A 23,390-nucleotide genomic window follows, 5' to 3' on the forward strand; every position below is an offset into this window, starting at 1 on the left:
TTTATAGTTTATTGAATATATGTTAAACTTCAAATCACTTAAAATGAATATAACATTTACTGCTCATAGGGTTAACATATAAAATATCAACTCCATTTCTAAATATAAAGAAAGAAAATAAAACCTTAGAAGTGATGTCATATATTAAAGCATCAAAATATTACCAGAAGGAATAAATCTAAGAAAAAAATTGCAAGAGCTCACCTAGAAAACTACAAAATATTACTGGAACAGAAATTCTAATTAAATAGAGGACTATGCCAAAGTCTGAATAATACAAAAGTGACAAAACTCCCTATATAAATCTCTAAGATGTACTGCAATCCCAAGCCAAATAATTAAAGAGTGTGCATGCATGCATATGTGTGTAATCTAACAAGTTGATTCTAAAATACATATGAGAAACAAAGGACCAAGGTTAACAAAGACATTTGTAGAAAACAGTGGAAGATGTACTCTATAAGATATTAGGATTTATTATAAAGCTATAGTAGTTAAGATTATTATATTACTGATTAAAGAATAGATAATAGACTACTGAAGTAAAATAAAGAGCTCATAAAGACATTCAGTTGTCACTTAAGAAAAAATGTCACTCTATAGCAATGAGTAAACTATGGTCTTTCTAATGTATCACTTGTATGTCTATATGGAAGAAAACGAAATTTTACTTCTACCTCACCATACACAGAAATCAACACAACACAGATTATAAAACCCAATGTAAACAGCCAATCAAAAAAGCTAGAAGATATATTTTCATGACTCTAAAGGCTAAAACAGTTTTAACCTTAGCAAAAAAAAATAGTAAATTTGACTAAATTATTAAAATTAAGAACTTTTATTGATTAAAAACTCACCACTAAGGAACACAGCAATGTAAAGCCAGGAAGAAGACTTACTGGTCAAAGGTTCAAATTTACAGTGTATAAATAACTTAAAAATCATAATCAAAGACAAAAAATGGAATTCAAAACCACCACCAAAAAGAAACCAAATGGTGAAAGATTTGAAAAGGCATCATACTAACGAAGATGAAAACATGACCAGTGGCCAAACTACACATTAAAAGATATTCAATTACATTAGTCATTAAAAAATACAAATTAAAACCACAATGAAATACCATTACATAATGTACCTACATGGCTACAATCTTTAAATAATCAAATGCTGTTCAGTGTATGAAACAAGAGAAATATACATGCACTGCTGGTGTTAAATTAGTACAACTGCTTTATAAGAACCAGTCTGCACTATATACAAAAGTAAAAGATACATAACTTCTATGACAATCTAACTTTTTGGTATATACATGCCAGATATGTTTGTACAAAAATAGCTGCCCAAATGTATGTCAAAAAGTAAATGGATAAACAAGACATAGGAGCTTCACAAAAAACCACCACTATTCAACAATTAAAAAAACAATTAACATTTGATCTCTGGTACAAAAAAAAACCAAAAAACAATTAACATTCAAAACCATGAGTTCCTTTCAAAATCATGTTAGAAAAGATGTCTACTATAAATGACTGCTACCAGATTCCATTTGTAATAACTTACAGAATAGGCAAAAATAATTTATAGTGAGTTCAATGATTGCTTGGTTCAAGCATTAGGGAAATTTACTGCAAAAGGTCACAAGAAAATTTGTTTGGAGTGGTGACTGATGGGAATGTTCTCTATACCTTGACTTTGGTAGTGGTTATGTGAGTATACGTATTTGTCAAAACCCAACAATTAAATATTTAAATTCAATCTATTTTATTACTGTAAATTATATCTAAATAGTTTATTTCATGTCTATAAATATATATATAAATAAATAAATGTACATGTAAAATAATAAACAATATTGGAAATAGGAATTATCAACCAACAGTAAGAATAGATACCCTGGTATTTTTATACAATAAAATATAACTGCAAAAATAACAAACTATAGGCAACAACATGAAAGTGTCAAAGCAAATGAGATGAACTAAAAGAATACTAGTATAATTACATTTTTTATGTTACCAAAACAGCCAAACTATACTATGTGGAATATGTACTTAACAGGTAAAACTATTTAAAAGCAAAAAAATTATATAAATTTTTTAAATGGCCATTTAAAGTCAAGATAGACCTCAGATAAAAGGGAAGGGCACATTTTAAACAAAAGGTTACAAAATAATTCACCATTTATCTGTTCATTATCTCCAGATTCTTGATATTTTTATAAGGCTGCAATTATATTCTTATATTTGTATATTAACAAGTACTATGTTGATATTTTGTAATACAGTAATTTGAACCCTTGAAGGGAGTAGTTATCAAATTTACTACATTTTCGGTAACTTGCACTTATAATAAATCTTTTTAATTCTAACTGAGCACTTACAATATACAAAACACAGGTCTCCGAATTTTACATATGCACACAGTATACGTTTATACAGTCTTCCTTGAGTGTCTTTTGGTAGATTAGTTCCAGAGCCCCAAGGAATATCAAGTCTCTTATACTACATGGTGTGGTATTTGCACATAACCTACACATATCTTCCCATGTCTTAGTAATTTATGAATTTGCTTCTTATATTCCTGAAAATGAACACTCTTCATTTGCAATAATGAAAAGGTTTCAATAATAAGGGAATAAACTGCAGAACTTTTATTTTAATAAAATATTATGTAGTAGTTACTGCACAAAATGCATGCATCCACATGGAGAAATCTCAACAGTATTAAGTGAAAAAGAATAAAGTGTAAAAGAATAAATACCATTTTCAGAAATTAAAAACATCTACAACAATGCTATTTCATCTGCAATAAAAGTATAAAAGTACATAGAGGTAGGATAAACATTAATTTCAGAATATTGGCTACTTCTAGGAGTGGAGGGAAGAGTCAAGAAAGTTAGCTGAATTTATTATTTCTCAACCAATAAAGTCTGGCTTTACTATGACAAGATATTCATATTTTAATTAATCTACCTGTTGTATGATAATTGTCATTATTTTACATACCTTTCAGTATGTCTGCTATTTTCCAAATCATGAATAATTCTGTCTAAATATTCTTGCTGTGGTTATCAAATCATTTCTTTTTTTTGTTTTCTTTTTTTTTTTTTTTTTGGTACCGGGAATTGAACTCAGGACCTTGCACTTGCAAGGCAGGCGCGGCGCCACTGAGCTAAATCCCTGGCCCTCAAATCATTTCTTAAAGCTGACTCATTCTAGAGTTCCTGACCAGTTAAGCCAGTTAGTAAGTTTACCAGCAAAAACTGAGAGAGTGCAGCTTACTCCTCTCTTCATCTCCGTATCATCTCCTTTCACCCTCCCAATACTTGAAGAAATTTTCTTGAAGAAAATACTTGAAGAAATTCTTAATACTTGAAGAAATTTTCCAAACACCATAAACAGAGTATGTGAGTCACTGGTGACAGGCTCAGAAACTGTCCAACAAGCAAATGGGCTGGGAAAATAAAAGTACGTCAGAGCTTCATTTGTAATTTTTTTTTTTTTTTTGGTACCGGGGATCGAACTCAGGTCCTTGTGCTTGTGCAGCAGGCGATGAAACCACTGAGCTAAATCCCTGGCCCTTGATTTGCAAATTTTTTAAAAAAAGAAAATTCAAAAATAAAGCTTGCTCTTAATAAATTTAAATGTATGCTCAAATACAAGATTTAAAAACCCAAATAATTATAAAATCTAAAAATGAAGCCTAATAAAAATGTCAATAATTCTGAGTCATATTAATTTGGCAAATATTTTCCTCACTTTAGCTTCATTGTTTTTGATTCCCTAAATCAACTTTTTTTTCTCTAAAATATAGAATCTTCAGATATTGAGATAGCTTATAAAGGGCCTTTGCCTGTGGAAAGAAATGTGGTTGTAAAAGGCCTTTGAAAATACTTAAGCCCTATTCCTTCAATATGCAATCTCTCTGCAAGAAAATTATCAACAGAACTGCGTGCCCTCAAAATCCATATGCTGAAGGCTTAATCCCAATGTGTCTCTACTTGGAGATACAGTAGTAATTCAGGTTAAATGAGGTCCTATTCTAATAGTGTATGTAAAGAACTCAAATAAAAAAGAAGGGGATGTAATGACTTTTTTTTCAAAGTGAATGTTCAACACACCTTCAGGTGTTCTAAAATTGCCAAGAAAGGTAGTGGCATAAAGACAAATGTCAAAAAACTTCCTTTAGGAGCTACATTTAGCCTATTGAGCCAAGGCAGTCAACAAGAAATAAAATAAATGTAAACTTATAAAGGGTGCAAGTGAGAAAACAACATTAAATGATAGCATTATAATTAAAAAAATAATAATCCATTACAACCCAAATAGTCAATAACACACCATATCTATAAATCATCCCATTACAGAATGTTTAAAAGATGCATTTATCACAATTGTTAATAGACTATAAGTCACTGTCATATTCATCTCAGAAGAACTAGAATAATCCCCTAGGTAAAAGTTTAAAACTACCCTGAGCCTCTTAGGTTTTTATAATAGCCACTTAATGCACAAATCTGAATTCAAAAAGCTTAGAGTGGGTTAACTAGAGCATAGACCAATAATGTGAAATTCACAATTGCACAGGTAATCTGTGAGAGTCCTCCAAAATGACCTTAAGAATAACTGATCATTACAGAAGGAATAAATCTGTAATACTATCATTAAATATTTTATATATTAGTAAAAGTTGCAATTTCTACTTTTTCACTTATGAAAAACAAAGTATAAATGAATGAATTTTTTGACCCTGTAAAGTGTATCAAGCAGCTAGATACATACCCTACAGATTAAATTTTAATTATTTAGGTGCTAATAATAATTTTGCAAATATTGAAATAATTCACCTGTTTTTTTCATAGAGCTAGCTAAGAAAAAAACCTGAATTTTAGGGTTGCTAAGCATTTTTCTTCTATAATATGAACTGTGAAATTTTCTTCTTCAAGATAAAAAAGACGTAAGTTTATTTTTTGTATTCAGTATAGCAAACATTTGCGTGCTACTGTTCTTTACACTATTCTGCTTAAATATAGTTTTGACATTAAAGTCTATAAAATAATGTTTCCATTTCTAATGTCTATGTACCTCCAGAGAGAAAAAAAATGAAGATTTTTTTATTTTTTATAAGAAATTCAAGGAAGGTTGGAAATGAAATGTTTATAGTTCATCCCTTTTATAAGATAAACTTCCATCAAAGCCCAGCTGTGCATACCATTCCCCTCCCATAACTTCTAATTCTTTATTTTCCCCCTCCTGCAAACATTCAGAGGCACTACATTTAAAAGAAAAGCCTTCGCAACCTGTGCCAAGTATAAAATGGTTGCATGAATGAAAAAAACCATTAAACTGTGGAGCCAGAGAAGAAAGGTATCATCATTAGAGACTTTAAGATACTGGTTATTTGCTGTATCAGGATGCTCCTGAGAAGGATCACACCGCATGGCCATGACAGCAAATGCTACCTGGAATTGCTCTCTGCTCGGACAGCTTCAAAGGGCCGGGGGGGGGGGGGGGGCAGGGAGAGGGAGAGGGAAAAGAAGAAGTAGAAGGAAGAAAGAGGGAACAAAGAAAGAAGAAAGAAAGCAGCACCAGCAGCAGCAGCTGCTGAGGCCTCAAGCCTGGCCTGGTTCTGACCTGGCCCTCAAGAGACAGGAGTTAAATAAAGCACCCTGAGGTTCATTGGCCCCATACCCTGACAAGTCCAGCTCTCCACAGAGCAGGAAAGAAATCAAGAGCACCCAAGCAAGATTACAGACATCCCAAGTAATATCCCAAGCAAGATTAATGAACCTATGGCATGCATGTTATTGTGCTCTTTTAAGAAAGAAGATGTTAACATGGGGTTGTTTTTTTCTAAACTAAAACCTCAATATTCAGGTTTGATTGCAGTGTTGACACTTTGTGATAAATAAGTGGGCTCTGGGTTGTAGTTTGGCACTCGTCTCTAAAAGGTTCGCCATCAGTGACCTAGAATGTCAGTTCTGTCAGATAAATTATAAGAAAGGCTGGCAGGCTATAGGCCATACAAATTAGAAAGAAGGTGGAAGGAAAGATCTATGACTAACTAGGGAGAGCCCTCATATGAGGAAAACACTTCCAACTTCCTATTCATTTAAACAGCTTTATAAGTTGTTTAATAAATAATTATGTTAAAATCATTGTCCACAAAAAATATTACTTGATATACGAAGAAATCCACGAAATATCATTTGTAGAAGTCATTATTTAAGGAAAAACTCAGATTCTATAATCCATAGTTCTATTTAAAAAGTTGTAACTTTAAAATCATGCAATTGTTATTTGCAATACAAAGCAGGACCACAAAAAAAAATAGTGACATCCAAAATATTTTAATTTACTTGCTCATTTTATGATCTGATTATCAAATGAGCATAGTCTTTATTTACTACCATAATCAAAGAAAAAAAGGTTAAATCTAGCCTAAAAATCACATGAAAACAGTTTTGCAATAAGCTAGTACTACATCATTTACTACTAATTTTAATGTTACTTCAATTCTAATTTTCAAAAACTGAGTCATAATAATCTTTCATATGATGCAAAGCTTATATTTACAACTGAATGATTTTAAAACATACTATTCTGTCATATTAACTATTTTAAATTAAAGGCATTCTGTTCAAATATTGAGAAACAGCAGGTGCAAAAACATTACCCTGACCATTGTCTTGTTCTTCAAAAGCAAATGAAAATCCTATATGAATGCAATAACAACCTATCTGCAAGAACAGAGTGGAAATGGGAGAGAGCTTCAGAAATCTGTACAAGGGCCGGGTATTTAGCTCCGTGGTTCTGCTGCCTGCTCTGCAAGCACAAGGACCGGAGTTCAATTCCCAGTACCAAAAAAAAAAAAAAAAAAAAAAGAAAGAAAGAAAGAAAGAAAGAAATCTGTACAGACCTTGTTAAAATAACTTGTACATATATGTGTGTGAGTGGTACCGGAGACTGAAACAAGGCCATCTGCACTGAGCTACATCCCCAGCCTTTTTGCTAAAATTTAGGGTCTCCCTAAATTGCTAAATTGCCTAGGCTGAGCTCAAACGTATGAACCTTCTGCCTCAGTCTCCCAGAATAATTTACCTGTTAACTCCTGCCTCCCCAAACACGCATAATTTACTTTTTCACAACTTGCTACTCTTTGTCCAATTAATTATGTAAGTGTTAGACTCTTGTTTCTGTAGATCTTCATCACCTTATGGGGATTCTAGTTCCAGGTAAAACTTGTATTAACTCATCATAATAATGTGTACACTTTCTTCCTGTTAATCTATCATATCAATTTAATCCTCAGACCTCGACAGAACCCTCAGAGGATGGAGGTGTCGTTTTGCAACTCCCATTTATGCAACAAATTGAGCACCAAAAGATCCTCTCTAAATTCATGACAAATAGCACATACTGCCTCACAGTATACCCTTCTCACATCTGGAAAGTTAGTAATCCAGCTTGGCCTTGAACTTACCATGTAGCTCAGACTGGCCTCAAACTCACATTCCTCCTGCCTCAGCCTCCTGAGAGAAGCAGATTTTAAAGCTAAAAGGCTGCACAACATTAATAACCTATAATCCTAAGAAATAATCCAATTATTTGATATGCACTCAACTTTTTAAAAATACTTATTAAATAAGTGGTTAAGAAAGTAGATTCTAGAGTCAAATGTAGTAGAATGAAATCCCAATTAGCCTAAGACTTAAGTGATGAATAAAATAGTGTAAACATTACCTACTTTATATGGCTCCTTTGAGGATTAGATAGCCCACCCAAAATTATAAAACAAACTAGTGCCCTAGTGCCGAAAATTTAATAAATGGCACTAATACTACTGATTCTTAGTAAATACTAGACTTTGCCATTGAGATTAGAGATGTCAACATAAAGAGAAATTCATTAAGGTCTCTGTCCTCAGAGTTTATGTTCTAACAGATACTTAAACTTTAACAAACCCCTAAATTGCCATGTTTTCTCTTGCAAATGGTAAACTGCTACCTACTCTCTGGCAAACACAACTTGCACTTCAATCACCAAAGGTTCCTAACTAAGGGCGAGACCATCAGTGGCCAGAGATGCAGGCTAAAGAGAATGATGCAGAAATGTCAACTTGCACCCTGTACAGGAAGTCTGTACAGTACTGTGGTAACCATCAAACGTGAATAGCCTCATACCTCCTAACAGAAAGATAAGTGTTAGCTTTTAGTGGAAAAACTAATACCTATCCCCAATCCTGAAGAAAACCACAGCTATTTTGGGTTTAACTTTGAGAAATGGATGACGGTGCTCTCTTTCTACTGTAAATCATCATCTCTCACACTGCTCAGCTATGTCAGGCTATTAGGGACCTACCATTACTGGCAGGACCAGCCCCTCCTTGGGGTTCCAGAGTTCTGCTTTTCTATTGTCTCATACCATCTTCTTACATCTGTCTTCTACATTAGACTGCAAGCACTTCCATTCTGATTTACATCCTTCCCATTTAGCACAATGACTTGCACCAAATATATATTGCCAAGCATCGTGCCCAGCTTGCAAAAATAGAAACACTGAAAACATGTTCCCTGCAGAACAACTCAACTCAAACATGATGACTGCAGTCATGAAATGCCACAATACCAGACATGGAGGGAAGATGTGGAAAGGAACATCCAGACAGAATTAATGGAAGAGATGTTCCCCAAATTAAATGGGAGCGAGCTCAGAAGTCCCAGGCGCTTATAAGCTAGAAACACACTGGGAAAATAAGGTACAACACAAATAATGACTGAGAGAAAATCTGAATAGAGAAGAAAAGGTTGGTTGAATAGGTAAATACATACATGTCAAAGTTAGAAAGGAAGACTGAAAAAATAATTAAATGACTCCAAGCTGAGTACTTACATCTTATTGTAAAACTTCTTACCTCCCTGAAATTCCTCTTGTTGCCCCTGGAATATCTGGAACAGGTCGGTGTCTCAGCAGAAAAGATCGAGATGGCCTTGAAACTAGCTTGCTACGACTTCTCATAGGTGACAGGACTGGTGATGACGGAACATACAAATCATTTACAACCATTTCTCCTTGAAACTGAAACAACGGGGATGGTAGTGATCTTTCTAATAAGCCATTAGTTCCGTTTCCAGACTGTGCTCCTGATGTTGAACAGTCCAGGGAAGAAAGGCATTCAGGGTCTGCATTCGGAAGGATGCTCAAGTTTTCTGATAACAAATCAACTTTTTCTGTTTGCTGTTCTTTAGTTGTACAATCCATAGTCTTCTTTATAGCCAAAGATTCTACTTTACCAGATGATAAATCGTGAGAATCGAAATTCAAGTGTGATTCTTCTGAAATGGGAAAGTCATGTTCAGAAAGAGAGAACTTATCATCTGATTGAAAAGACAGGCTCTTTGCCATATGAATGTCATTTTGATCTAGATTTTTTACAACTGTCTCCAACTCTGTTGAGCTATGTGTCTGAAAACTTCCAGAATCAGAAAGTTCTATGCAGGTGTTCTGATGAGAAGATGGAGCATGGCGATCCTTTGAAGTGTCATCACTCTTTGTTTTATGAACATTTGCATATATTGGGATTTCTTGCATTTTTGACAAGATCATCTGCAATTTTTTTAGTATCCTCCTACGGTGTCCTGTAGGTGATATTCCAATTTCATGTAGCACACTATCATTTATTCTTGCACAGTCCGTCACAGTATAAAAACCAAACTCTTCAAAATGTAAGAGGTACTGCTCCAAATTAATGCTCATTAAGAAATCTTTGATATCAATATTCACTTCACTGACTGAGGACATAATGGTTTCATTACTAAGCTAAGTTATAAAAAGCAGCACAATGAGACTGATATATAAGAGGATGCACTTCTCTACTGGTTTTTGCTTTATCACTGGAAAAGTTATCTTCTCAAAATGCTATTTTCTCCACATAGAATGTTTCATGTGCTTAAACCTTGAAAAAAATAAAAATAAGTTATCAGACAGATAGATAGATGTGTATGTTCCAAGGGACTGAACCCAAAATATTGCAAATGCTAAGAACACACTCTACCATTAAGCTATACCTCCAGTACATGACATTTTAATTAGTAAAACCTAGTTTTATTTAAACTTTTCCTGAAAAAACACAACAATAATTAGGACAACACTTTTCACTCACTGACTTCCAAACTGGCACGTTGCTTTCGTACACACCAGGAAGTTGATTTCTTGGGATAACATGAAAAAGGTACACAACAGAAATATTATGGCAGCATCAAACCATAATTTTCAAAATGCTAAAAAAATACTTTCTCATAGATATAGAATGAAAATGTGTCAAACATTTTGTTCATCTCATTAACTGAAAAGGGAACCAGTAAGTAAGATGGTAGGGCTGGTTCCAAGAGCATATGTGTCTGTCACAAAGACTTTTTTTTTTAAAGCATTACAATAAGTTAGCTATGTAAGATTCTTTTTAAACTGGTTAATGTTCTTTAGGGCAACAAAATGATACTATTGGGGATATCTTTTCTACAGGACAAATATTTACAAACTAACAGATAACTTCCCATTGTCTGGGTTCTAATCAAATAGTAGCCAAGTCAGGCATTGGCATTAGAATTAAAATTAAATATTCATAGGCTGGGCTTGTTAAATATAGCCTCACAAAACACTCATACCTTTGAGACTCTTAAAAAACAGGTTGAACATATTTTTCAGGTCAATAATTTTCATTGCAACAATGCAAGTACTTATATATTTAAACAATATGTAAGTCAATTCTTAAATATGTTAGATAACAAGAAGCTAATATGAAAGTAAAAGGTAAAAGTTCAAAGTTCACATTTTCCTCCAATGTACACAGCAGATTTGATACCAGACATGGGATTTCTGACTTGGTGTCAACAGAAAGGAAAGTCCAGCCAGAAAGTAAAAGCTTACGCTGAAAAGTTTTAATGGAAAAGGAAGAAAGCCAGGCGGAACTTCAGCTTGAGAAAAAGAAAAACTAAAGAGAAGCAGGGCTGAGAGAGAAAAAAAAAAATCATGCTGGCCAGTTAACAAAGAAAGGAGCAAGCTTTTTATTCCTGGAGGAGTAGGCTAAAGTCTGGGAGTATTTCATCTGTTCTTAGCAGTTTCAAAAGGTGTCTTCTTTGTTGTGCAAACATCCTGGCCTTGAGGAATGGGTAGTCAAGTTATCCCAGGAACTGTTACAGAGATCCCTTCTACTGGCAGGCAGCCCCATGATGCATAAACATTCCTGACTTGTGATAAGGATGGGACATTGTAGCTGCTAAAAGAATCATGGGTGGGATTCGAGAAATAGGCAGTGCTTTTGTTTGGCAGACTGAGGTATGGATAGGGAAGAACACATATTATACTTTCAACAGCCCCTGAGTTGAGGCCCAAGGAGTATATCTACCATCTTTCCAGAAGGAGTCCCCTCACTGTCTCAGATTCAGATAGCCTCTTTTTTCCCAAACCACATAACCAGATTTTAAAACAGAGTCCATTTATCTCAGGGCTGGTTATTTGGGTGTGTGCAGTTTATGACAATTCATATCTATAAATTTCTACATATCATGCTTCAATAAAGACCGTATTTAACCACACAAGCTTAAATATCACATGGTTCTTCTTATATGAGAAATCCCAAGTAAAAATAAAGAGCAAAATAAAAGACAGATAATAGGAAACAGGGAGATAGATCTTTTGCAAATGGCAAGGGGAACAAGAGAGGAAAGTGAGGAGAGAGAAAAAGTAAAAGGAATTACAATGTGTTATGTACATGTATCAACTCCCTATGATGAATATAATTATTATGTACTGCAAACACGTACTAACAAAAATAACAAAAATTTAAGAAAAAGAGAAAAGTTGATAGGTCTCCCACTACCTCAGTGGCTATTATGTATAGTAGCTGCCCTCTTCCTAGTGTGCCTTGCCCCCTCCCCTGTGTGAGGTCATGCCAAGATGGTTGCTCCCACCAAAGAACAAACCTTTCTTCCCAGCATGCTCCTGTTCCCACCTAGAGAGTAACCTAATACTCACTCACCTCCTACCACCTAGTGACATCACCAGCTCCTCCATTCCCTAGTCACTACCTCACTCAACCCCGCCTCAGCTCCTACAAACCCCACCCCAGTCTCTATGAAAGGCACTCCCTGCCCCTGCCAAATTGCCTTTGTCTCTCCTTTTGTTCTGAGACAGCCTGGCAGATTTGTTCCCAGAATAAAGGCTTGTTGTGGCCTAGTCAGGTCTTGGTTTTCAGCCTTTTTACCTGACAAAAGTATAGAATGTGCACAAAATAAGATAAGCAAGGTAAGCATGTCTGAGCAAGCTTTGATGCATTGCTTCTGGAAATCACATTGAAAAAGCTCTCCACGAGGCGCAAAGTGTTACATGCCACTTGTTCGTAAGCTTGTGCCTAGCTATTTAAAAAATACCGGCAAACACTGAAAAGCTGGCATAGTATCAGAAGGAAAACACGCATCTTCCCCAGATCTTACTGCAGGAGCAGTAAAAATACAAAGGAGAGGAAAGGCTGAAAATGCCAGTCAGGAATGTCAGGAAGGTACTTTTGTTTCACACCTAAGATAGGAAAATGTTTATAAAATAAAAAAAAAAGTTACCCTCAACATCAAATTCAAACCACCTTACTTTGTGTTGTCTTTTTTTGGCACGTCATAAAATGGAAATCACTATTGTAAATAGTAAAATGAGTGGATATATAATTTATTTCTTTTAGCAATGATAAATATGATCAACTGGTCAATAATTTAAGAGGATTAGAAGCACTTTCCTTTTGGGTAGAATAAATTCTAAAAAGTCACAGTCTTCCTTACCAAATTTCACAAAAATTTTATTGGAACAAAAGCAATTTCCACAAAGTATACCCATCAAGAAACCTCCAGGTACCAAAACCACCCAGTCACCCCAATCCAAAGACCTGAGGGGATTCCCAACCCCACCCATATCGCATCTGCCACATTCAAAGAACCTGGCAAGTTACTGATTTTATTCCTTGCTATGGACAGAACTGTGCCCCGCTCCCATTCATGTGCTGAAGCCCCAGTGAAAGGACTGTATTTGGAGACAGGGTTCTGGGAAGTAATTAATGTTAAATGAGGCTGTAAGGGTGGAACCCTGACACACAGAGTTGCCTCCCTCTTTCCCTCCCTACCCCACTGCTGTGGAAGGCCAGGAGGAGAAGGCAGCGCTCTGCAAGCCCAGAGGGAAGAGTGTCCTTACCGAGAAGCCACTCGGCTTGCTGGCCTCCAGAACTGTGAGATGTACATTTCTGCTGTTTAGGCCACACAGTCTGTGGTACGGTATTACTATGACTGTCTTACTCACTTTCCTCTTCACTTAGGACAAAATATTACCTGATACACACAATTTGAAGAAGGAAAGGTTTATTTTGGCTCACATTTCATTCCTAGGTCAGCTAGCTCTGAGGAAACAGCATGGAAGTGGGGCATGGTAGAGGTGAGCTGCTCCAGTCATGGCAGCCAGGAAGCAGACTGGAAAGGCAGGAACCAGGGAGTGAAATACACCTTAGGAAGTAATGCTCCTGGTGACTTGCCTCATCCAACCAGGCCTGGCCTCCTAACAGCACATTTAGCTATAGTGTCCTCGTGGTCTAATCCTCTTCCAAAAGCCTATGAACACATGAGGCCCTTGGGAGCAATCTGGATATAACTAAAAACAGTAACTGACCTAATACCCCATCCTCACTGGCTTTGCTGTGGTGTACAGCCTCACTATATCTCTTGCCTGGATTACTAATACAGTTTCTGAACAACTTTGCCCACACTCCATGTATCAATGAACAATTAAAAGTCCAAATTTGGCATGTCACTGTACATTCTCAACAGGGTGAAGTCTATCTTCCTTACAGATCCATGCAATTGTCTGGTCCCTTCTATTAATACTAGTAGGTACTATTGATGCAAACAGCAAATATGCATGAAATCCCAAGTACCATATATAATTCCTGCAAGATAGGAATTCCTAAGATTTGTTTGAAAAAAAAAAAGGGTTCCTAGGGCTAACTCCAGTCTCATATTTGACCTATGTCAAACAGTCTATCAACATCCTTCACTCACTTTAGTTGATTACTTTCATCCTCCTGAGACAAGCTATTTAATAGTTTCATAGTTTTTACATATGTATATCTGCTTTTCTATGGACCATTTATAATCTGAAGAAGCAGGTGTTACCTCCACTATGAAGTCATCATGTTGATCCTTTAAAATAGAGCACAACAATCCTTTCTATTAACATCCATTAACTAGCATCCTAGAACTTTCCAAAGTATTTGGAACATGTTTAAGAGATGGAGAAAGGTTGGTAGGGATGATAGAAATGTTTGAGGACCATATATTGCTAGTTGCGTGCATTTGTATTTGTGTTTAAATACACGAAGTCTTTTCCCTTCTTTGGAGTCTAAACCTACACCTGTATTTTGTGGGTGACTGAATCGAGGATAATTATACTGAGTACTTTACACAAAACTATCTCTCTATAACCATTTAACATGCTGAATATGGCCAACGCCCTGGGTTTTTTTTTTTAATAAGGGGAAAAGGCTCCCCTCCCATAGGCCCTGGAAGCCTCTCAGCACTTTTATGCCAGCTGTTGTTCAAACATCCGATTTAACTGTCTGACCCCCAAGAGATGAACATCTAAGATCTAGTTTTTTCCTTAGAGGATCGAGCACTGAAGCACATCATTAGATACAAAGAGATGAGCACATTTAACTCTATAAAATTATAACACATGAGGAGGGCACAGTGGTGCCTACCTGTAATCCCAGCTACTTGGGAGGCTGAGGACCAATAATCACAAGTTCAAAGGCAGCCTCACTCAGCAACTTAGGCAGACTTGGTCTCAAAAAAGGGAGGGGGAGGGGTGTGGGACACATCCCTGGTGCTAGAGTACTTGCCTAGCAGGCATGAGGCTTTAGATTCAATTCTAGTATAGCAAAAAGGAGAGAGAGAGAAAGAGACAGAGACAGAGAGACACACAGACCGGCAGACAGACCAATAGACAGACAGAGACAGAAAGAAAAGAAAAAAATCTATCATGTCAAAACTCTTTAATATAAAATTGCATCCTTCCACATTTTGACCTCCAAGCAGGCTTATTGGCCGTAAACCATGTTCCAGGTGAGTGGCCCTCCAGGTGCTAGTCTGTGGATCTGGTAGACAGCAAAAACTGTAACAAGCCCAGGAATCCATCATCTGGAATACTCTCCAAAGATGATCATAGTATGCAACAAAATGTAGTAATTCCAATTCTAAATTCTTTACACCCCTCAAATATTCTTTATACCCATGTACCTAAGCCTAACCTCATCACTTTCCTCCCTTGAATGGAAAGGCTTTCCTAACACACTGCATATGGATATGGATTCAAATGAGGTTAAATCCCATCTCCTCCACTTTCTAGCACATGTCCAGGTTGATATTGATCATTTCATTTTCTACACAATGGAAACATTTTGTCCTCAGGTAGTTCAGCATTGGTGCACAGTAAATTAGAGAATTCAACCTGTTAAAACAGTGCTTAGCACAGAAAGATGCTTAGTAAACATTCTCTTGTGCCATGATATTTATTTTCACCATAGCTTAAATGTTTTCTACCTGAGGTCTAAGACATAATTTTCTTCACAGAGTCTATATAAAGTGAGAAATTTATATTCTTTTTCCATATACTTACAAAATTTACTTCTTAGAATGTTGTCTTAATCTATCCAGGCTGCTATTGCAAAATATCTTAGACTGGATAATTTATAAACAGTAGAAACTTATTGCTTGCAGTTCTGGAGGTTGAGGCACTCAAAATCAAACCAGCAACAGGGTTGTTTGCTAAAAACTCATTCGTCATAGATGGCATTTTCTATGTTTTCACACAGAAGAGCAAAGGGGGCCAACAAGCTACCTTAGCCCACTTTATAAACTCACTAACTCATTCATGTGAGGTCCACCTCCTCACCTAATTACCTCCCAAAGGTCCCACTTCTTATTACCATTACTGTGGAGCTTAGGTTTCAACATATGAATGTGGGAGGGACACATACATTCAGACCTTAGTAAGAGTTTAATTATATTTTGCTCATTCCATAGAATAGTACAGTCTAAAAGCCCAGGCTGTGAAGCCAAAGAGTATGAATCAAATCCAGATTCCCCACTTTCTGGCTTTGTGTCCTTGTATGAGTAACTAACCTCTTTGCTTCAGGTTCTGCATCAGGAAAATGGGAATAATAATAGCATCTATGCCTCACAGAGCTGCTGTGAGATGTGTTAGTACAAGCAAAGCACATAAGATACTAAGAGGCACATAACAAGACCAAGTCAGTGTTTGCCATTATTACTTTATTATCATTCCATAATACACTCTGCCAAGATGATTTGCCCATATAAATGTGAAATTATTTATCAACATAATGGAGTGTATGTTTAGAGAACACACAAAGAACAATACCAGTGAGATTGTGCATGTTCCCATCCTAACCTGACACAGTTCCATGAGGAAGTAAACATTCAGAAGCAACCTGTTTTATGTGTGCTTTGCCATGTCACTTTAAAAACACTGTATTATTATCTTACTGAGATTTACCTTTAAACTACATTCTGAATCCCAACTACCTCTCAGCACCTCCCCTGCTCACAACCTAGTCCAAGCCACCATCTTATCTATCTCAGACCACTAAAATAGCCTCCTGGACTGAGATCCCTCATTCTGTCTTAGCTCCCTGGCCCTCTCCCCAAACACACACAACAGATTCTTAATAAAGGATCCAGAGTGATTTATTTTAGAACACAAGTCATATCATATCATTGCTTTGTTTTCCCCCTCCACTGAGAGCTACCATGCTGGACTCAGCCTTGTTTCTTTATCTCTTGCCCTTCCATCTCCTTTAAATCTTCATCTCCAACATGTATCTATGGCTCACTCTATCAGTTTAGTAAGTCTATGATCAACTGGGCCCTCTTTGAAGAGACCTTCTCTAATCCCCACCCCACCCCATGCATACAAGCATGCATGGTGACTCACTACTCCTTACTCTTGCTTAACTGTCTTCCTGGCATTTACTACTGCTGAACATCTGTTAATTGCTCCAGGGGGACGGTGATCTTGTCCACTGTTCAGTGCTGTAGCCCTTGAGGTTAAACACTGTCAGGTACGTACAGCAGGTTCTCCACAAATGTTTGTTAAAGTACTTCTTCCCAGCTTTGAGGTATTTTAAAATGAGAAGTGTAAAGTACACATAGTTTTAAATTTTAGTCTATTTAAGTCAGGAAGCTCATAAAGAACAATGACAGAATTCAAATAGACTTCTCCAATCCATCTAACAACCCCCAAAAAGAAAAATTATCCTCAAACCAAAAGTCAAGCATGGCAGGTGATTAGCTAGAATCAGTCCAAACCGTTGGTGAGCCATTTAAGAACTCAAGGTTTGGGACAGCCTTCTCCCTCCTAATTCAAGTAAGGAAAACCACTACAGGAAGCCCCTCCCCACTTCTCACTCATCCTCCCATTACCAATAGAATTTTTGTGTCCTTTTAGTTGAGCTAGGGAAGAAAACAATTGAAAATCAGGTTTTCAATTGAATCACTTTATTAATTCATAAGATCATTTATTATTCAATGCTAACAACTTCTGGAATTACCTTTGCTTGACTCTAATACCTTATAAGAGAAAAAAATAACAATAGCATAATTGAACTGTTATACATTTAATCCATTCAAAAAATAAAGCACAGCATCATAAAAGAGGAAGTATAACCTTAGCACAGTTAGAAACTTGCAAATGTGATGAAATAACAGGCTTAACAATCATAAGATCAGAGAACTGAAAAGAACCTTTAAAAAGAAATTTTAAAAAAATCTGACAGCTAAATGAATAATCAAACTTTTCAATGTCTTACAATACAAGTCTTACAGATTCTAAGTAACAATGAAAGTTTATTGTATTCCAGAACAGTAATTCCCAATAGAGTCAAACTATCTCTCAGGGTTAGATCCAGAACACGTGAGAAAATACTTTTGCTGGTCTCAATGACTGAGTGGTATCAGTAGATAAGAAAAGTATTCATGACATCCTACAATGGTACAAAAAATCTCAGGCACAATTCTTATTCCTCCAAATCTCTAAAACTAATTAGGTCCTCATATAGTGCCTGGTACTAGACGTGATAAAAGAAAAGTATCCCTGTCTTACATTTGTTAACTCACTAAGGAAAAACAGCCAGTTCCTTGGAAAAATAAAGGATTTTACAGGCATAATATGCTCAACTACATATTTCAGATTACAGGTCTTAGAGAAGACCACTTGTTCTTCAGTACAGAATATATCACAAGAAACAAGTATATTATTTGCACATTAAGCAAACTCAAGTTTAATACTGAGATATTAACTCCAAGTTCTCATCAAGTCAACATGTTCAACTTTGTTTCTCCACAACCAAGCAGAAAAGAAAGTAGAAAGTGTTTTAGAGAAATTGTGCTTTTCATTTTCATATTACGTGATCCCATAATATAAAGTAGACTGCAAAAGGGTGAAGGTCAGAACTGCTAACTGATTACTACAGCCCGAGTGCTTAGGCCCTGAAAAGTGTAAAATTGGTCATTTGGCCTTCCTCGCCACTATTATTCTTTTACCTTCTTTATCACGTGCTGAAATTAAGCCCCTTCAGGAAGCTAAGTCCTCTCAACCTGTTCATCTCTTAAATGTGTGTACTCACAAGCTCTGACCTCCTTTGTCCTAAATTCTGTACCTAGACCACTACTCCTCCCCACCCATCAAAACACATTCATAGTTGTTCATTTTTCCTCAGACTTATATTGTTATTAATAACCAAGAGCTATAAAGTGTTTGTAGACCATCTGTGTGGGATTTCATTTAATTCTCATGTATACCTTGGAAGAAAAGCCCTATGCTCAAAACCATGCTGCAGTTAAGTAGTGCAGCCCAAATTCCAAGAGTTGGACGCCACAACCTATGCCATTATCTGAGATGCCGCTAACAGTGTACAACTGATCTAATGGTAGAAACGTATCAAAGACCTCCTCACCGTTATGTGCTATGCATAAGCACTTATATTCTCTAGGGAAATGCTGCTATAACACCTACCATGCCTTGCAAGTTCAAGTTTTACAAACCTTTTAGTTCAATTATGGGAGTGTATATCCACACGAGTGGTTAAATACAGGAGCCTACCTTCATTTACATGCAGTTACCTGAGATTTATGAGTTAATAAATTAATAGGGAACATCTCTGAAATCATTGCATAAAGTAATGGTAACATAAACAATTTATTAAAATTTATTTTACATCTATCATTTCAGGAAGGCAACTAATACAAGACTGATATGGTATAATACCAAGTCAAAATCCAATAACCACATAAGACCAAAGTAAGTATTCATAAGCCACAAGAGCACAAATGGTGATAGTAAAAAACAACTGGAGTAGGAGAGAAAGTACTGATAAAAAAAAATACCTGACGATATCTCAAAGATTTAGATTTAAATGAGATGCAAAAGGATGAAACCAGGGCCGGGGATTTAGCTCAGTGGTTCCGGTGCCTGCCTTGCAAGCGCAAGGTCCCAAGTTCAATCCCCAGTACCACAAAAAAAAAAAAGGATGAAACCAATGTCCATGGACAGATAAATGGATAGCAAAATGTGATATACACAGGATGGAAGACTGAATACTAAGAGTCTTTAAAAAAAGAGATGGAGAAAATCCCGTCAGCTGCTACAAGATGGCTGGATCTTGAGGATATGATGCTTAGTGAAATATGCCAATCAAATAAAGGGCAAATACTATATGATCCCTTTATATTGATTATCTTAGGTAGCCCTACTCATAGAAAATGTAGGTAGAAATAGTGGCTACAAGCAGGGACAGAGAGGTCAGTGGTAACTGAGTACAGGATTTCAGTTTTGCAAGATGAAGAAGTTCTGGAACTCTTGTTTCAAAACAATGTAGATATACCTGATATTATAAAACTGTACATTTCAAAATGGCTAAGATAATAAATTTTATGTTTTTACGACAACAAAAAGGAGATGGGGCATGGGAGGAAGTCCCTGTGTTGTATGTACCTGAACGTTTTCTCTCCTTTAACAGCCAATTCAAGGCTCACAAGTCCAGCACTGTCACTCCACGAGGTTTCCATGCCTATTCCATCTAAATGTCTTTAATCTCTCATTAATGCTACCCACACAACAGTACAGGTATCACAATGCATGAATGCCAACCCTGGCTTCCCCACTTTCTGAGTACCTTGATTAAATTATGTAACTTCCCCCAAAGTTCAGATTCCCCACTTGTAAAATAAGGATAATATGCCTCATATCTTACAGCATTTCTGATAGATTAAACAAATAAAATATATAAAGTATATTTCATAGCACATGACATGAAGTGCAAATTTACCAAAAAATGCTGGTTATTATTAGTTCATTAGTTATATAAAATACTGCACTTGATCTTATTCATATTATATTAACACACTTGGCTTGAGTGGTATTCTTGAGACTGTAATGTTACATTCCTTTAAATAAGCACTGTAAATTATTCTTCTAATAAATGCACAAAGCACTTAACACAGCAGTGAGCACAGCTGTATTAATTTCATGAAATATAGATGTGGTTAGCATTTAGAGATTGATGATTTCACCTGAAGACAACAGACCTGGAACACAGGCCACAGTGACTGCCAGAGTTCCCAGCTCTGCCACATGCAACCTTTGCGGCCTTGGTAAATTCTTCCCTGTCCCTCACGACTGACACCAGTAAGCAGGGATGCTAACAATGCTGAGCAGAGCTGGTCTGAAGATGAAATGCATGCATATGCATAAGTATCTTAGAATAGTGTCTGGCAAACAACAAGTACTTAGTAGCTGCTAGAGGGAGAATGACTGAGGTTTGATCCTAAAATAGCCAGGCTCTAGGCAAAATCATTTCATGCCTGGATCCAGGAGAAAGGATTATTCTAAGCAACACTTTTATTACCTTCAAACTTAATGTGAGATCTGAAAAACACAACACTCAAAATCTAGAATTTAACATCTATGTATTTCCATACCCTTGAAGGCTAGGAGGGCAACTCCTTTATTTATTATGAGACCTTAATTAGAAGCACAGCTAATACCCAGGTTTAGGTGTTTTAGATAATATCTTAATGGTTAAATATTTGACAATATCCTTAGCTTCAGTAAAATCCTTGTCTTTTAAGCTGCCCATCTAGATTTTTAGTTAATTGGCTCAAGTTTGGAACCTGTTATGAATTCTAATGGCAAGATCTTTCAAGTGGAGCCATTATTCTTGGGCAACCAAAGAAAAATTTCATGTAGTTTCTACAAGGGCAGAAGTGGGACTCATGGAAAGCAGAGGTGAGCTGAAACCTGCATCACTAACTCTGACCTGTGTGTATCTAACACTCAGGCAACTACTTAGGCCAGGTATTGGCCACTCCTACCTCTCCACAGTGGGAGACATCTGTATACTGACAACTGAAAGAAAAAGAGAACCAGGCACCTTAGAACTCTTGAGTTCATTCTTCACTGGAACTTATTCTTCAGGATTCTATAACATTTCATGATATGTTGGTCACAGCTTTAATGTTCGCTCTGGTAAAATCTGTCATGATACTTCACAAAAAATTACACTGTACATATATGGTATATACACATTTTCTGTATGTTACATTCCAATGTAAAAACTGGTATACAACATACACTATCTCTCTGAATTTGAGTCACATTTTTAAACCAACAACCAGATGTTTCAAAACAGCCTACTGTGAATGTTTCCTCTTTGTATTTATAAATAGCACCCTGACCTCTTTTCCAACTGAATTTGAGGGCTTCCTATTGGTTCAGTAATTGTCAGTCTCTTTTTCTTATGAAAAGAAAGTACCTCAACAAATGTCTCTTAACTTATTGGTCTATTTGCTTACATTTGCTCATTTAATAAATATTTAAGGAACACTACTTTCACCAAGATAATAGTGGGAAATATTTGCAGTTCAAGATAACACTATCTGTTATCTCATTTGAGAACAGTTCTAACAGCTACAAAGAAAGTGAATATCCTCCTCCAAGAGTTTAAAATAAAGTGGCAGATTAAATATGACAATGAGCAAAGGACAGTCACGTGCATTTGAACAATCAATCCTTTACTGCTCAGTGTCAGGGAAGAAGGAATAGCAAAACAAAACTTTTTTGGAAGAATCTGTTGCATCCAAAGAACACCGAAATCATAATGACATAAAAAATCAAATTTTATGAACCTTATTTTCCTATGGTTTATTTGTAATCACCTAGAGAGACGACATTATGCTTCAGAGTGCTTTGGAACTCTAAATCTCTCAAATCAGCTCCAGGAATATAGCATAACACTGCAGCGATTCTGAACTATGCGAGGAGGGGATCAGTGCAGGAGCTCATGATGAGGGTTTCAAGAGGAGCAGGGAGAAACGTCACTGGTGCAGAGGTCAGTATTCATCTTTTTGTTTTTCATTAGTACGTGTTTGCAGTACATAATGATTTCATTCCTTGTGGGGAGTTGGTACATGTAAATAACACATTTTAACTCTTTTTTTCACATTTATTTGTTTAGTTTATTAGTAGATGTGTGTGGCACAAAATGTTTACATTTCTTCTGGGAAGTTGGTACCTGAACACAACACACCCCAATTCATTTTTTCACCCCCTACTCCTTCCTTCCATCCCTCCTCCTTCCATCTCTTTCTCATAATAAAGAGAAAATGTGGTATTCAAACTCGTGCATCTGATTTTTTTCACTGAATATTATGGTCTCAAAGTACAACCGTTTTCCTGTAAAGAATTCAAGTTTATCTTTCTTTACGGCAAAGCAATACTCCATTATGTGTAAATATCACATTTTCTTTATCTGTTCATCTGCTGATGGGCATATGACCCAGTTCCAAGATTTATCTATTAGGAACCATGCTCCAGAATAGCAAAACCAAACCTGGGTTAAAAAGAGCGAAGTAGGATGCATCAGAATCCCAGACCTGAAGTTATATTACCAAGCTACTGTGATAACAACAGCATGGTACTGGAAAAAATGCAGACAGGAGGATCAATGGAACAGAAAATAAAATGCAGAAACAACCCCAAGTACATCCAACTATTTGATCTTTGACAAAGGGGCTAAAAACACACTGTGGAGGAAAGACAGCCTCTTTAATAAATGGTTTAGGGAAAACTGGCACTCCACAAGCTGAAGATTGAATCTAGACCCATATTCTCACCATGGATCAAAGAACTAAATGTTAAATTAGAAACACTTAACTTGCTGGAACACATCTTAATTCTTTTTGCAAAAGTTCTATCTCCCTTTTCCTATTATCTATCTTT

The 23,390-nt window shown here is 36.2% G+C and overlaps 1 protein-coding gene across 3 annotated transcripts in view; it reads right to left on the reverse strand.

The window, feature by feature from the left end:
- Positions 1-23,390, reverse strand: part of Arap2 (ArfGAP with RhoGAP domain, ankyrin repeat and PH domain 2) — a 177,754-nt gene that overhangs the window by 151,119 nt on the left and 3,245 nt on the right. For all 3 annotated transcript variants that reach the window (XM_004867672.4, XM_087187437.1, XM_004867671.4), the window contains exon 2: positions 8,920-9,960. In XM_004867672.4, coding sequence (XP_004867729.1) covers positions 8,920-9,806 — 887 coding nt within the window. In that variant the 5' untranslated portion in view covers positions 9,807-9,960. The remainder of the gene's footprint in view (positions 1-8,919; positions 9,961-23,390) is intronic.

This window comes from Heterocephalus glaber, unplaced genomic scaffold (genome assembly GCF_053883595.1).
Source record: "Heterocephalus glaber isolate CG9 unplaced genomic scaffold, H.glaber_assembly_v1.0 deba00001509, whole genome shotgun sequence".
Lineage (NCBI taxonomy): Eukaryota > Metazoa > Chordata > Mammalia > Rodentia > Bathyergidae > Heterocephalus > Heterocephalus glaber.